This window comes from Manis pentadactyla, chromosome 1 (genome assembly GCF_030020395.1).
Source record: "Manis pentadactyla isolate mManPen7 chromosome 1, mManPen7.hap1, whole genome shotgun sequence".
Taxonomy (NCBI): domain Eukaryota; kingdom Metazoa; phylum Chordata; class Mammalia; order Pholidota; family Manidae; genus Manis; species Manis pentadactyla.
Window position 1 is genome coordinate 75,504,430 of NC_080019.1, and position 14,328 is coordinate 75,518,757.

Genomic DNA, 14,328 nt, shown 5'->3' on the forward strand with positions numbered 1-14,328 from the left:
TTTGGTGTTTGCCCCTAAAGTATTGTTTCTTTTATGTAGTTAAAAAAAAACCAGCAGAAATAGATTATCATTCTCTGTATTATCTTGATTAGATTACATAAATTTGTCAGAGGTGTTTTATTCACTTGCTTGTTTCTGTCCTGGCTACTCATTCTTCAGTTGTCAGTTTCGTCCTTTTCCTTCCTGAACGTTTTCGAGACATTCATCTGCTTTCACTGAGGTTGCAGTCTACTTATGCAAACAACCATTTGGAAGGAAAATGAAGAGTCCCTGGCATCGTTAAAAAAAGTAACTGATAATTTTAGAAACTCTTCAGGCGGATAATTTAAAAATCCTCACTGAGTTTTAATATTATATTTTAAAATTGTATTTTGGGTGTATTTTAAGAAAAACTTTTGATTTCTGATTCACTTCCAGGCAATTCTTTTTGCATTGAGAGGTTCGTCCTGGGGAATTAGCCAATCTCACTTGCTCAATTTGTGTAGCTTGGTTTAATTTTATCAAACTGAACTCCTATTTCTGGGGATTTAAAACAAATTACTTTAGTTTTGATCTTTATCATCTGTCAGACTGCTTAGATTCGGAAAAGCCTGAATCCATTTGAAAGTTCTCCGGCATCCTACTGTTCGTTTGGTTCTTCCCGATCCTTCTCTCGCGATATTTGGAAACCGGAAGCGATTTATATTGCCGCAGACTCAACCAGCCTGTGGCTGCGTTACTGTTGGCGGGAGCAGGGCGAAGTGTCAGGTCCTCGCTGCTCGGCCCGGGCCGGCGCTGGTCCAGCGAGCTGCGGGCAGCTCCCCGCCGCGGGCGGCAGGATGCGGGTGGCTGTGGCCGGCTGCTGCCACGGCGAGCTAGACAGGATCTATGAGACGCTGGCGCTGGCCGAGCGGCGCGGCCCGGGGCCGATAGACCTTTTGCTGTGCTGCGGCGACTTCCAGGCGGTGCGCAACGAGGCCGACCTGCGCTGCATGGCCGTGCCGCCCAAGTACCGCCACATGCAGACCTTCTACAGGTGAGGGGCGCTGATCGGGTCTCGGACCCGGCAGTGCGAGCGTGACTGGCCAGCAGTGGGGAGGGAACCTTGACGGAGGTGACTAGCTGGCTCTTAGTTCCCGTCTTTGTTCACGCTGAGTCTCTAGGAACTGACACTTAGGAAATGTCACTTGTCTTCTTTCCAGTCCCCTCTTACCTGTTTAGGGAGGGATCGCAGGCTGAGGGCAGGATCTGGAGGAAGAAGCTGACGGGTTAAGGACTCTGGCACTAGTTCGTGTAATGATCCAGTTTTTGTTGGATGCCTGCTGTGAGCTAGTCTCTGTTTTAGATTCTGGGGTAATAGCAGTGAAATGACAAAGTCCTTGACCTCACTGAACGTACACTGGCTTGAAACCGCGGTGGCAGCCCTAAATTCTCAAGGGAAAGATGGCAGTTCGTTTCGAAAGCGCTTTTTAACTTTTATGATGAGCTCAGCTTTTCCTTTGAGACCTTATTTTGCTTTTCTGCAATGCCTAATGGTATAGGAATGCCTAGTTGCTTTTCTCTGTGCTTAATTTCTGTTATGCCAACCGACAGCTTTATTCTCATGTTCTAGGTATTATTCCGGAGAGAAGAAGGCCCCAGTTCTCACAGTCTTCATTGGGGGAAACCATGAAGCGTCAAATCATTTGCAAGAGTTACCCTATGGTGGCTGGGTGGCACCAAACATTTATTATTTAGGTATGTGTTCTTGGGTTATTTCTTGGTTTGAAGGGATCTAAGAGCCTGTTAGGATATATAGACCAGCTGGGCAGCATCTGGAGATATATGTTTTGGGAATGTCTCTTAATTTAAATAGTTAATCATGAAAATTTAATTAAAATGATTTAAGTAGGTAATCATGAAAATATGCCCATGCTTCATCTAGTGTTTTAAGCAATGGTTAATATAACTGCAAAGACCTTGTACACTATTTGCAATCCTTGTATTTTTCTTTTCTACTCTTTTTATTTAAAAAAAAAAACTTAAACTTTTTATAATGGAATTTGTTAAACACTCAAAAATAGAGAACAGTATAATGAATCTCTGTACCTGTTAGCCAGCTTCAACAACTATTATCATTTTGCCAATCTTATTTCAACCTACTCCCCCCTAAAGTTTTTTATGTGAGGAGGAGACTGGAGTATTTTGAAGTAAGTCCTGCCCCTCAGATGACTTCACCTGTAAGTACTTAAGTAAATATTTTTAAATGATAAGAATTTGTGAAACTATCACAGCTACAGTACCATTATTATACCTAACTAAAGTAATACTACTGCCTTATTTATTGTCTCATGTTCATGTTCAGATTTCCCTGATGATCTCTCACAAAGATGTCTGTTTTACAGTTGATTTGTTCAAGCTGGATCTAAACAAGGTCCACACATTTCATTTGTCATGATTCTCAAGCCTCTTTGACTGTAACTGCCCTTTTTCTCTCTGTCCTTACCCCCATGCCATTTATTTGTTGAAGAAAGTGGGAAATTTGTCTTGTAGAATTTCCTGCGTTCTTCATTTAGCCAACTGGAATTCTGTGCTTTTTTAAACATGTTCCTTTTATTATCCTCTGCATTGCTTATAATCTGCATTTCGATTTATAGATCTGATTAGGTTCAGTGTTAATCCTTTTAAACTATACAGTCTTGTCTGTAACTGTTCACAGATGTTTGTAATGATGATGCAGTAACTTGAGAAATTTAATTGCTGTATTTCATTACTGATTGATCATCTTTTAACAACTACAGTATGGTGAAAAGGTGAAACTGTCTCAAGATGATCAATCAGAAATGAAAGAGAAACTACACTTCTTTATACCTTACACCTGTTAACTTCCAGATTTGTAACACAAATCAATCATAGGAGTTTTCCCCTATTCCTCTCCCCACCATATTCCATTAGATAGCAAATTATGTCTGTTTCCCTCTTAACACATCCTATCTCATTTGTTCCTTTCTTTATGCTTAGTCTCTTGCCTGATGTACTTCTAGGCCTCCCCTCCCTGGTCTTCCTTATGTATTATTGACACATTACTATGTGAAAGAGTAACCTCATCATGATACTTAATTTCAAGTTATTTTAGGACTATGTGAGATTCTAGGCCTCTAAATTGTTCAGTTAGTAAAGCGGTTACTTTTGCCTATAATAATTTTATTTAACTGTGATTTTTCAGGTTTGGCAGGTGTAGTAAAATACCGAGGCATAAGGATTGGTGGTATCTCTGGTATCTTTAAATCTCACGACTATCGAAAAGGTATTGTTCTGAGAATGGTTTTTAAACAATTGGAACTTTCATGCCCCAGAATAACTTAAGCATCAAGTATAGTTTGACTTTTTCACTGGATTCTTCCATGAACTGACCAATTTATTCTTAAATTATGTTATAAATATTTTGTACATGTAAAAATATAGAGAACATATTACTTGTGCACCTACCATCTAATTTTATCAAGTCTTAGTACTTTCTCATTTTTAGTTTTGATATTTAAGAAATAAAGCAATACAGATACAATTGAAGCTCATTGTTTATCTGTCCTCAATCCCACCATCTCCTTTTATCTCTCCCTTTCCTCACTGTTTTGCTTGGAAGTAGTCACTGTTCTGAATTTGATGTTTATCATTAGCTTGATTATATTATATCATTACTATATTTGTAACAGCTTTAAACCATGTAGTATACAGTGTGTTTTAAACTTCATATAAATGTATCATTTTACTTGTATCTTTCTGCAACTTCTTTGTTTAATGTCTTTGAAAATCCATGTTGATACATGTAACTATTCATTTTAACTTGTGAATCATACTCCATTGTATAAATATACCACACTGTCTTTATTCGTTCCACTGTATCTGAATGAATTATACCTTGATATTAAAGTTAAAGGAGTAGCTTGGATTCACATTGGTTTCAAAGTTTCATGAAGTAAGTTGGCAGCTAAAACATATCCTCACTGTTAAATCACAAGTCTGTTCACTGTTGCTCTGCTCCCTGTGAGTCCAAATTGGTGGCATGGGCATACAAACGTAGGCCATCTCCTACATGGCAGTTGTGGATGCAGATTTGAACTAGTCTTTGGAGGACAATTGGTAATATCTGTGGAAATGATAAAAGTAGTCTGATCCAGGAGTTGAATCTACAGATATATTCTGCAAGTGCAAAATGATGTATGCAAGTTTATTTATTTTAGTCTTGTTTGTAACAGTAAAAGGTAGGAACTAGTTAAATATATCGTTATAATTGTACAATATAATGCTATAAAGCCATTAAAAGAGAGAAAAAGAAGCAATTCTATGTGTAACTGGTAAGTAAAGAACTCCACAATAAGTGAAAAGCCAAGGTATAGAATATATATGAAGCACATTGCCATTTGTGTAAAAAAGGGGAGGATCAAGAAATATGTATATTATACACATAGGTGATATCCCTGGAGTAGAAGGCTAAACCTGATTAATGCTGGTTTCCTGTAGGTAGGGTACTGATGGCAGGAGACAGGAATAGGAGGGGCCCCTCCACTTGCTTTAGCAACTTTATTAATGTCTGTATACCACTTTAAGTATACAGTTAAGTGATTTTAGTACATTTATAGAGTCATGCAACTTTTACTGCCATTCAGATTTAGAGAATTTCTCTATCACCCTTTAAAGTTTTGTGCCTATTTGCCGATAATTCCCTGCTACCACTGTAGCCCGAAGCACCCACTGATCTGTTCTCTCAGGGGAACATTTTCTACGCTATACCTTTTTGATGGCATTTAAAAAATTTAAACTACATGAATAAACAGTTTATCCCCAAATAAAACAGAATTAAAAAAATCATAAGCCCCTCCCATTATTTTATGTTTATACTTTATGATCACATATTAGTAAAAACAACAGCATAGTAAGATGAGTGTTTTTATACAATTTTTAAGAACTGAAAGCATTGATGACAAGCATCAGTTTTGAAGAAGTGTGTTTATGTGTCTGTATTTGTGGTATTTAAGGGAGTTGTATATAACTTACTTCTCTTCTTCAATGTAAGGTCATTTTGAGTGCCCCCCTTATGATCCAGATACAATAAGGAGTATCTATCATGTGAGAAATATTGAAGTTTATAAATTAAAACAGGTATGTAAAATAGAACATTTCAGCAGGTCTGAAAAAAATGTTAAAGCAACTCTGTACCAATATGTGTTCTGATCATTTTGGTGTACTATTACCAAGAAAAGCTTAATTCAGTATTTCTAAAATTTGCATCTTGAGTTGCTTTGAGGTGAGATTTTGTTAATTTTAATGGTCATAAATTTATTTTCGTAATAATAAAACATTTAAGGCATGATTTCATATATTATTACTTAAGGTAAGGCTAAAGAATATATGTGGGAATAGAGTCATACTTTAAAGGAAATGTTAAAATAGTTTAATAATGGTATTAAATAGAAAATAAATAATAATAATAAAGATGCCAGAGGATGTGGGAAATGGTAATGGTGCTGTAGAAACACTGGATTAACAGGAGAGTAGGTGAAACTCAGTTTTGTGTGAGAACCTTTTAAATGCCTGCCACTGATTTAGCGTTTACACACATGGTATTTCATATAATCGCCACTCAAATTCTGTGAGTTAGGTAGGTGTTACTCTAACTTCACATTAAGAATGGGAGGTGAAGGTAGATGAGCAGGTGAATAGCCTGATCAGGGCTTCCCCAGTGGGAGAGCAGCACAGCCTGCCTGGCTGAACTCAGGCCTTCCCACATACAGCCTCTACTGGAGCGTAAGGATGCTTACGGGCTTTCCTCCAATGCCCTTTTCAGCAGTTTACCTTGAATGCTCATTCCCTTTCACCCATTTAACTCCTACCAGTCCTTGAAGACCCAGCTTAGAGACCACTTCCTAACCAGTGTTCTAGTTGAAAAGTCATCACCCTTCTCTGAATTTTCATTGCACTTACTGCCCAGCTAGTGTTTCAGTGTTTAGTCATATGTCTTGTATTTGTACTGTCTTGGACAAACATATTATTTTAATTTACTTTTCCATGTATTTGCTGCTGATTATTTGACGATGCTGGGATGAGTAGAGTATGAAGTATATTTTGTGTCCTTCCCCCGAAGACACTGGCCACCTTAAACACTTATGTAATTATGCAGCAAGCAGAGTTTTTTTGGTGTATACTATGTGAATCCATTAGGAAAAAAATGGAATATATCTTCGGGTTTATTATACTCTTTACATTAGTGGTGTTATGAAATCTGTATCTTTGGATCTTAAAACAGGAGTTTCTTTGCCAAGAGGGAAAAGGACAGTGGTATTGTTTTTTAGAAACCCAGTGCTAAAGACCATAGTTGATTGGCAGTCTAATCAAAATGTGTGTATGTTGACCTGCCTTGCCTCTGAAAATAAGAGAGAGAGAAAAAGCTGTTTCTCTTTGCCTCGATGTGTGAGTAGCTTAAAATTTCTGTGACTTCCTTAAATCAAGTGACCTTAGAATGAATTGCACAGAAATCTAGATCTCTAAGTGGGTAAATGGTTGTGTGGTGCTGGAGAGAAGAGAGGGGATTGCTTTCAGTTAATCTGTTTTTAAGAATGTTCTTTCTTTTCTTTTACTGTTAAAGCTGAAGCAGCCTATGGATATATTTTTATCTCATGATTGGCCAAGAAGTATATATCATTATGGGAATAAGAAGCAACTTCTTAAGATGAAATCTTTTTTTCGACAAGAAGTGGAAAATAACACATTAGGAAGTCCTGCTGCCTCAGAGCTTTTAGAACACTTAAAACCTACTTACTGGTTTTCCGCACACCTTCATGTGAAGTTTGCAGCTTTAATGCAGCATCAGGTAGCAAACAAAATACATATTTCATTTAACACTTATTGAACATCTATGGACTAGGCGTCACAGGCACAGTTGTAAAGTTACCTCTAAAAAAATCAAAGATAATTTCTCTTTTGTGAGTAACTCAGTGTCCATAAGGGAAAGAAACAAGCGAGTAATTATAAAATAGTGTAATAAATTTGTGATAAAAAGTGCTAGGATACAATGGGAGCACCTCAGCACCTACGGACATGATGAGATGGGGACGTGGACAGAGGTGAAGGCACAGAGAAGGTTTTCCAAGGGGTTTGATGGTGCCAGGAAGAAGTAGGTGGTAAGGTGATCTAGGTAGAGGGGCCAGTGTGTGCAGAGGCGAGCGGCCTGATAGCGTGGTACATGTGGGAACTTCAGCTGGTCCTGCGGCTGAGACACTGGGAGAGATGAGGCTGGAACAAGATCCTAGCTGCCTGTGGGTGTGCTCTGGACTGTGGGTTTTAACCAGGAGGTAATGGGAAAAGTTGGGAGTGGTGAAATCAGATTTTCATTTTAGAAAGATGAGTTTGGCAGCAGTTTTACATATGGATTGGACTAATGTAAAATGGGAGGCAGAGGAAGCTATTATATAAGCAAAAGATAAGGTTCCAACGTAAGGTAAAGAGGGAACACACAATGAAGCAGATTGAGAGATTTTGGAAGCAGAATTATCAGGGTTTGGTGACGGGGAGGAAGGAGTCTAGCATGACTCCCAGAGTTTTCCTTGGGGAACTGCATGGATGATGGTGCTGGATGGAAGGTAGAGAATAAATACGTACTTATAATTAGGCTTCTGTGCCAATAAGCAGTTCTTCCTTTTCACCTCCAGTTCTGACTGAACTCTGACTGTCCTATAGAGTATTTCATAGGAAAAACGTTTAGAAAATGCTAGGTCAACAAAGTTAGAGATTTCTTCTCAGAGCCTTGTACAGAAGTTCTGAGAGTCCTCAGTGTGTTAGTGGGCACTGCCTTTCTCCAGGCATGGGGTGTGGTGTGCAGGGCTTCTTAGCTTCCTTGACCACACATTTTCCTGTGGTGGAGGCACACTTTAGTCATGTTCCTCACCACAGTTTGGAAGGTTCTGACTGGGAATGTTTCTCCATAGGCCCTTTCTGTTGCAGACCTCTTCTCACTCCCAGTTTCACTGGGAAAAGGAGGGGTGGGTACTCCTTTCATTTTCCTTTGGGCTGCCGCCAAAGCGATTTTCCTCTTTTAACACCTCAGTCATCTGTTCATACCAGTCCTTTTCCACGTCTGTGTTACATGTACTCTACTCTCTTAGGGCTTGTTTCGCTCCTCTTCCCCTGCTATCTTCTGTCAACTTCAGAGACTTGTCAGTGTCATTTTTTTACTACTTCCAATATGACCTACACAGTGATCCTCCCCCACCCATGTTTCTTCCTGCCAGTTCACTTTTTTTTGAAAAGAGACTTTATGTATACTTATTCACTTTTTTTTTTCAGAACATGAAAAAAATCCTTTAGTAATGAAATACAGAAAACATAGTTTATGTCTTCTTATCACCTTCTTCACATACTCCAGAAGTCTCTACTGTACTTTTGTGAACTTTTCCAAAATCCCCTTGCTGCTATTTCTTTAATTTTTTTTTGGTATCATTAATATAAAATTACATGAGCAACACTGTAGTTACTAGATTCCCCTCATTATCAAGTTCCCACCACATACCCCATTACAGTCACTGTCCATCAGCATAGTAAGATGCTATAGAGTCACTACTCTTCTCTGTGCTATACTGCCTTCCCCATGACCCACCCCACCCATGTTATGTGTGCTAATTGTAATGCCCCTTATTCGCCTTCTCCCTCCCTTCCCACCCATCCTCCCCAGTCCCTTTCCCTTTTGTAACTGTTAGTCCATTCTAGGGTTCTGTGAGTCTGCTGCTGTTTTGTTCCTTCAGTTTTTGCTTTGTTTTTATACTCCACAGATGAGTGAAATCATTTGGTACTTGTCTTTCTCTGCCTGGCTTATTTCACTGAGCATAATACCCTCCAGCTCCATTCATGTTGTTGCAAATGGTAGGATTTGTTTTCTTTTTATGGCTGAATAATATTCCACTGTATATATGTACCACATCTTCTTTATCCATTCATCTACTGATGGACACTTAGGTTGTTTCCATTTCTTGGCTATTGTAAATAGTGCTGCGATAAACATAGGGGTGCATATGTCTTTTTGAAACTGGGCTGCTTCATTCTTAGGGTAAAATCCTAGGAGTGGAATTCCTGGGTCAAATGGTATTTCTATTTTTATTTTTTTGAGGAACCTCCATACTGCTTTCTACAATGGTTGAACTAGTTTACATTCCCACCCACAGTGTAGGAGGGTTCTTTTCTCTGCATCCTTGCCAGCATTTGTTGTTCATAGTGTTTCCTATGTTGGCCATCCTAACTGGCATGAAATGATGTCTCATTGTGGTTTTAATTTGCATTTCCCCGATAATTGGTGATGTGGAGCATCTTTTCATGTGCTGGTTGGCCGTCTGAATTTCTTCTTTGGAGAAGTGTCTTCATATCCTCTGCCCATTTTTTAATAGGGTTATGTGCTTTTGGGTGTTGAGGTGTGTGAGTTCTTTATATATTTTGGATGTTAACCCCTTGTCTGATACGTCACTTACAAATATATTCTCCTATACTGTCGGATGCCTTTTTGTTCTGCTGATGTCCTTTGGTGTACATGATGTAGTCCCATTTGTTCATTTTTACTTTTGTTTCCCTTGACTGAGGAGATGTGTTCAGGAAAAAGTTGCTCCTGTTTATATTCAAGAGATTTTTGCATATGTTTTCTTCTAAGAATTTAATGGCTTCATGTCTTACATTCAGGTCTTTGATCCATTTAGAGTTTACTTTTGTGTATGGGGTTACACAATAATCCAGTTTCATTCTCTTGCATGTAGCTGTCCAGTTTTGCCAACACCAGTTGTTGAAGAGGCTCTCATTTCCCCATTGTATATCCACGGTTCCTTTATCGTATATTAATTGACCATATATGCTTGTGTTTAAATGTGGGCTCTGTAATCTGTTCCATTGGTCTACGGATCTGTTCTTGTGCCAGTACCAAATTGTCTTGATTACTATGGCTTTGTAGTAGAGCTTGAAGTCAGGGAGCATAATCCCCCCCCCCACTTTATTCTTCCTTCTCATGATTGCTTTGGCTTTTCAGGGTGTTTTGTGGTTCCATATGAATTTTAGAACTCTTTGCTCTAGTTTGCTGAAGAAAGCTGTTGGTATTTTGATAGGAATTGCATTGAATCTGTAGATTGCTTTAGGCGGGATCACCGTTTTGACAATATTAATTGTTCCTATTCATGAGCACGGGGTGGGTTTCTATTTATTGGTATCTTCTCTAATTTCTCTCATGAGTGTCTTGTAGTTTTCTCTTTTTGCCCGTTCACTTTTTAAAAAATAACTTTATTGGAATATAATGTACACATCATAAAATTCACCAGTTTAAATGTACAATTCAGTGGTTTTTAGTAAATTTCCAGAGTTGTGGAATCATTTTAGCACATTTCCATCACCCCAAAACAGCCTTTGTGCCTGTTTGCTATCAATCCTTGTTCCCACCCTCAGCCCCCAGCCAATCACTAATCTGTTCTGTTTTTCTGTGGTTTGCCTGATCATTTCATATAAATGGAATCATAAAATATATAGTCTCTGGCATCTGGTTTCTTCTTTCTTTCATGTTGTACTATGTATCGGTATTTCATTCAATTTTTTTCTTGAATAACATTTCATAATTTTGTTAAATGTATGTATCACATCTTCTTTTGGTGTTGTAGCTAAAAAATCTTTGACCCCAGGTTATGAAGATTTTCTCCTATAATATCTGGTAAAAATTGCATAGTTTTAGCTCTGCTAATTTACTTTTGAGTTCTGTTACCTTTAATTTTTGTGTTATGTACTTTGATTTATGTGTGTATATGCTTTGATTTGTCAACTTCGTCATCTCCATCATTAGTTTCTGCTTTGACTTTTGTAAGGAAATCGAAGCCCAGAGAATTTAGGTGTTTTGCCCATCATTGCACAGTGGGTTTAGAATAAACTTGTTTAGGGAAAGTGACAGTTCCTTTGACACAAAACTCAGGGGTATGTGTAATAAAGATTATTTCCATCCTGTTCAACGTATGAATTACTTGTGATGTTTTACATTCTTTCTTAAATCGTGGTTCATGTTGTCTAGGCCAAGGATAAAGGACAGACAGCCAAAGCAACCAAATTCTTAGCCTTGGACAAATGCTTACCACACAGAGACTTTCTTCAGGTAAAAAGAAAATTAAATAACTTTGCAAGAGTCTTATTCCTCCAGTGATTAAAAAAGAACATCAATTTTCCTTTCAGAATTTATTTGTGCTCTTTGTAATTTACGTATTAGAATTCTTTGGGAATATTTAAGTTACATTAATGTTTTTAGGTTACTAAATTCCTATACAATTTTATTGTTATATTGGAATTCTTTTTTTTTTTATTTTACTTTTTTACTTTTTAAAAGTATCGTTGATATACAACCTTATGAAGGTTTCACATGAGCAAGGTTGTGGTTTCAACATTCACCCATATTATCAAGTCCTCACCTCCCCCACCCCCATTGCAGTCACTGTCTAGCAGCATTGTAGGAGGCTATAGAGACATTACTTGTCTTCTCTGTGCTATACTGAAATTCTTAGAATATTAAAAATAGATACGTATTTCTTAAACATTACTTATTTCTTCCTATAGGTAATAGAAATAGAACATGACCCCAGAGCTCCTGATTACTTGGAGTATGATATTGAGTGGCTTACTATTCTCAGGGCTACTAACAGTCTTGTTAATGTGACAGGGCGCCTATGGAATATGCCTGAAAATAATGGCCTGCATGCAAGGTAGGTTTGACCTTGTTTAGGATTTGCCCTCTCCGTTGCATGCACAATTTCTGTCCCCTCCACTTTTTTTTCTTTTTTAAAATCAAGGGACTTATTGTTACATGAGTGTCAGAACAATTCCAGGTTTACTGACTGGTATGGAAATAAAAGTTTTCTATCTAAGGAATACAAGAAAATGGACTATTGGGTACCATCCCAAATAAGCATGTAAGTGAAAGAGTGTACATGCTTGTGTGGTTGGTATTTGGTTCACACATTAAAATAATTTATAACTGTATTTGATTTAGGGTGTGAATTAAGGACAGCTTTTTCTGAGAATTGTTTTTATTTCAAAATGGCTCTTTGCTCAATTAACTATAATTTTTTTAATGGAATTTTGATATATGGTTTATATTTTTATCCTTGTACTTGAAGTTCATAGTTAGATTTCATTATTTATTGTCTGAGGCTGATAAAATATAAAAATCTGTTGTTTTGGACTTTTATAGGTGGGATTATAGTGCAACTGAAGAAACAATGAACGAAGTATTGGAACAATTAAATCATGACCTCAGAGTTCCATGTAACTTTAGTATAACAGCTGCTTGTTATGACCCTGGCAAGCCACAAACACAAATGCAGTTGGTTCATAGGATCAGTCCTCAGACTTCTGAATTTTGTGCCCAGCTTGGCATCACTGACCTTAATGTCAGGCTTCAGAAGGCCAAGGAAGAACAACACTTGTGTGGCGACTCTGAGGAGCAGGAAGATGTGGAGAGTAACGACTCTGTGGAAGACCCTAGTGAATATAACACAGACACATCTGCCCTGTCCTCCGTTAATCCAGATGAAATAATGTTAGATGAAGAAGAGGAAGGGGAAGATAGCACTGTAAGTGCATATAGTGACGTGAATACACCATCGGTAGAACCTTCTTCTGATCAAGCTTCTGACTTTTCTGCAAGTTTCTCTGATGTCAGGATCTTGCCCGGTTCCATGATTGTATCTTCTGATGATACACCGGGTTCCCCAGCTGGCAAAGAGGGGAAACCTGGTGAGGCTGGGGAGTCGAGGGATGGAAAGGACTTACCTGAGGTGCCGTTGAAGAGGTTGAGTGATGAACATGAACCACAGCAAAGAAAGAGAATTAAGAGGAGGAATCAAGCCATCTATGCTGCAGTGGATGATGGTGATGCAGCATAAGGCCATTTACTCGTCTAAATGTTTAATGTAGATACATGATTTTTGAGACCATATTTTTAGAGTTGGATTTTTGACTCAAGATTTAACTTTGTAATAATGAAATTATGTAAGAGAATTTTAGCAAGATATCAACATTGTCTTTAGGCCTTTGTATGATAAGTATTAAAATTTCATATGTTTACGGATTGAGTGCCCTTATTTTGGAAGACATACATTATCCACTTTCATTATTTTCAGCACTTACTGAACACCTAATTTGTACCAGGTACTCTTTTATAAGATGGCACTATAAAGATGAGTAAGACAGGGATTTTTGCCTTCAAGGAGTCACTACCATTATAAATACTTTGGTGTGTAAAATATGGCATATTTATATTTTGTTTTATAAAGTTAAGTCATTTTTGTCTACATAACTATGTATGCTTCCTTTTCATTTGTTATAAATATTTTCCTTAGCTCTTAATGTCTGTCTATTGAAATTGAAGGTGGTAGATAAAAATTTCAGGAAATAAATTACTTTGAATACTAAACATTGGTAAACAAAAAATCTTAGACTTCATTGCTGAAATTAATATAACCCTGTTGACATGTTATATTTCAGCTTTAGCTTTAATTTTAATGTAACTGTGCAGGTCATTTCTGTCACAGTTCAGTTTAGAATTAATTACGCTCAGGGATCAAGGTGCTCAAATGCTGCCCTCATGCTGCATAATGGATTGCTAGCATTAAAATAGTTTTAAAGATCCATGTGGAAAAACTGCACCTCTGTCTCTGTTTAAAATGCCTCGAACACCTGAGGAGATGGTCACCCAACGCTTTGGATCCGGAGTCATGGAATGCAGAGACTCTTCCAGGATCTCATCATCCCACAGCAGCCAAATTCAGGAGCCACGATGCAGCAGTTGGCTTCCATCTTGTCAGCATTTGACTTGGAAAAGTCTAGGACTTCACTGCCTTCCGCTTGTTGTTTACTTTCTTTTTGTGTCGAATGTTGAATTCACTTATTTTAATTCTCTTTATTCACATAAAATACTAAAAGCTACAGATTTCCTGCATCACTGATTTAATTGAATCCCATAAATTCTGACTGTGTTTTCCCAAAAATTCTTAATAAAATAAAAGCAGAAAGTACTTAGACGTAAAATGAATTATAATAGAATTAATAAATGGTAGTTAAAAAAAAAGTCCTCTAGTTTACCCAATCAAGAAAGAAAGTAAGCACAAATGCTACAAACTAAATACAAGGGAGAAATAGCCTTTGAAGCAGGATACTCAATTGAACAAATAAGCCTAGGATTGCTCTGTATAACCTGGTGCAAATAAATTTTCCAAATGGGTGATTAATCTAGGAAAACACAATTTACCGAAATTCATACTGGTAGAGATGAAAAGTGAAAAAATTTTCCTTAGAAGTAATGAAGAAAGTTAG

General features: G+C 37.6%; 1 protein-coding gene across 1 annotated transcript; it reads left to right on the forward strand.

Annotated features, from left to right (window-relative positions):
* The first annotated feature begins 663 nt into the window (after positions 1 to 663).
* On the forward strand, positions 664 to 13,945 carry DBR1 (debranching RNA lariats 1). The gene is made up of 8 exons (XM_057498866.1): positions 664 to 1,015; positions 1,592 to 1,716; positions 3,185 to 3,265; positions 5,033 to 5,118; positions 6,602 to 6,826; positions 11,036 to 11,116; positions 11,572 to 11,717; positions 12,206 to 13,945. Exons 1-8 carry the CDS (start codon positions 819 to 821, stop codon positions 12,897 to 12,899), a joined length of 1,635 nt encoding a protein of 544 aa, XP_057354849.1. The 5' UTR covers positions 664 to 818; the 3' UTR covers positions 12,900 to 13,945.
* Positions 13,946 to 14,328: the final 383 nt, after the last annotated feature.

What these genes read in the sequence shown, in the direction of transcription:
- DBR1 (XM_057498866.1), top strand. Translation starts at nt 819, where the DNA reads ATGCGGGTGGCTGTGGCCGGCTGCTGCCACGGCGAGCTAGACAGGATC. An exon ending in CACATGCAGACCTTCTACAG is followed by an intron (nt 1,016 to 1,591) that starts GTGAGGGGCGCT and finishes CTCATGTTCTAG; the next exon opens with GTATTATTCCGGAGAGAAGA. An exon ending in ATCTCACGACTATCGAAAAG is followed by an intron (nt 3,266 to 5,032) that starts GTATTGTTCTGA and finishes CTTCAATGTAAG; the next exon opens with GTCATTTTGAGTGCCCCCCT.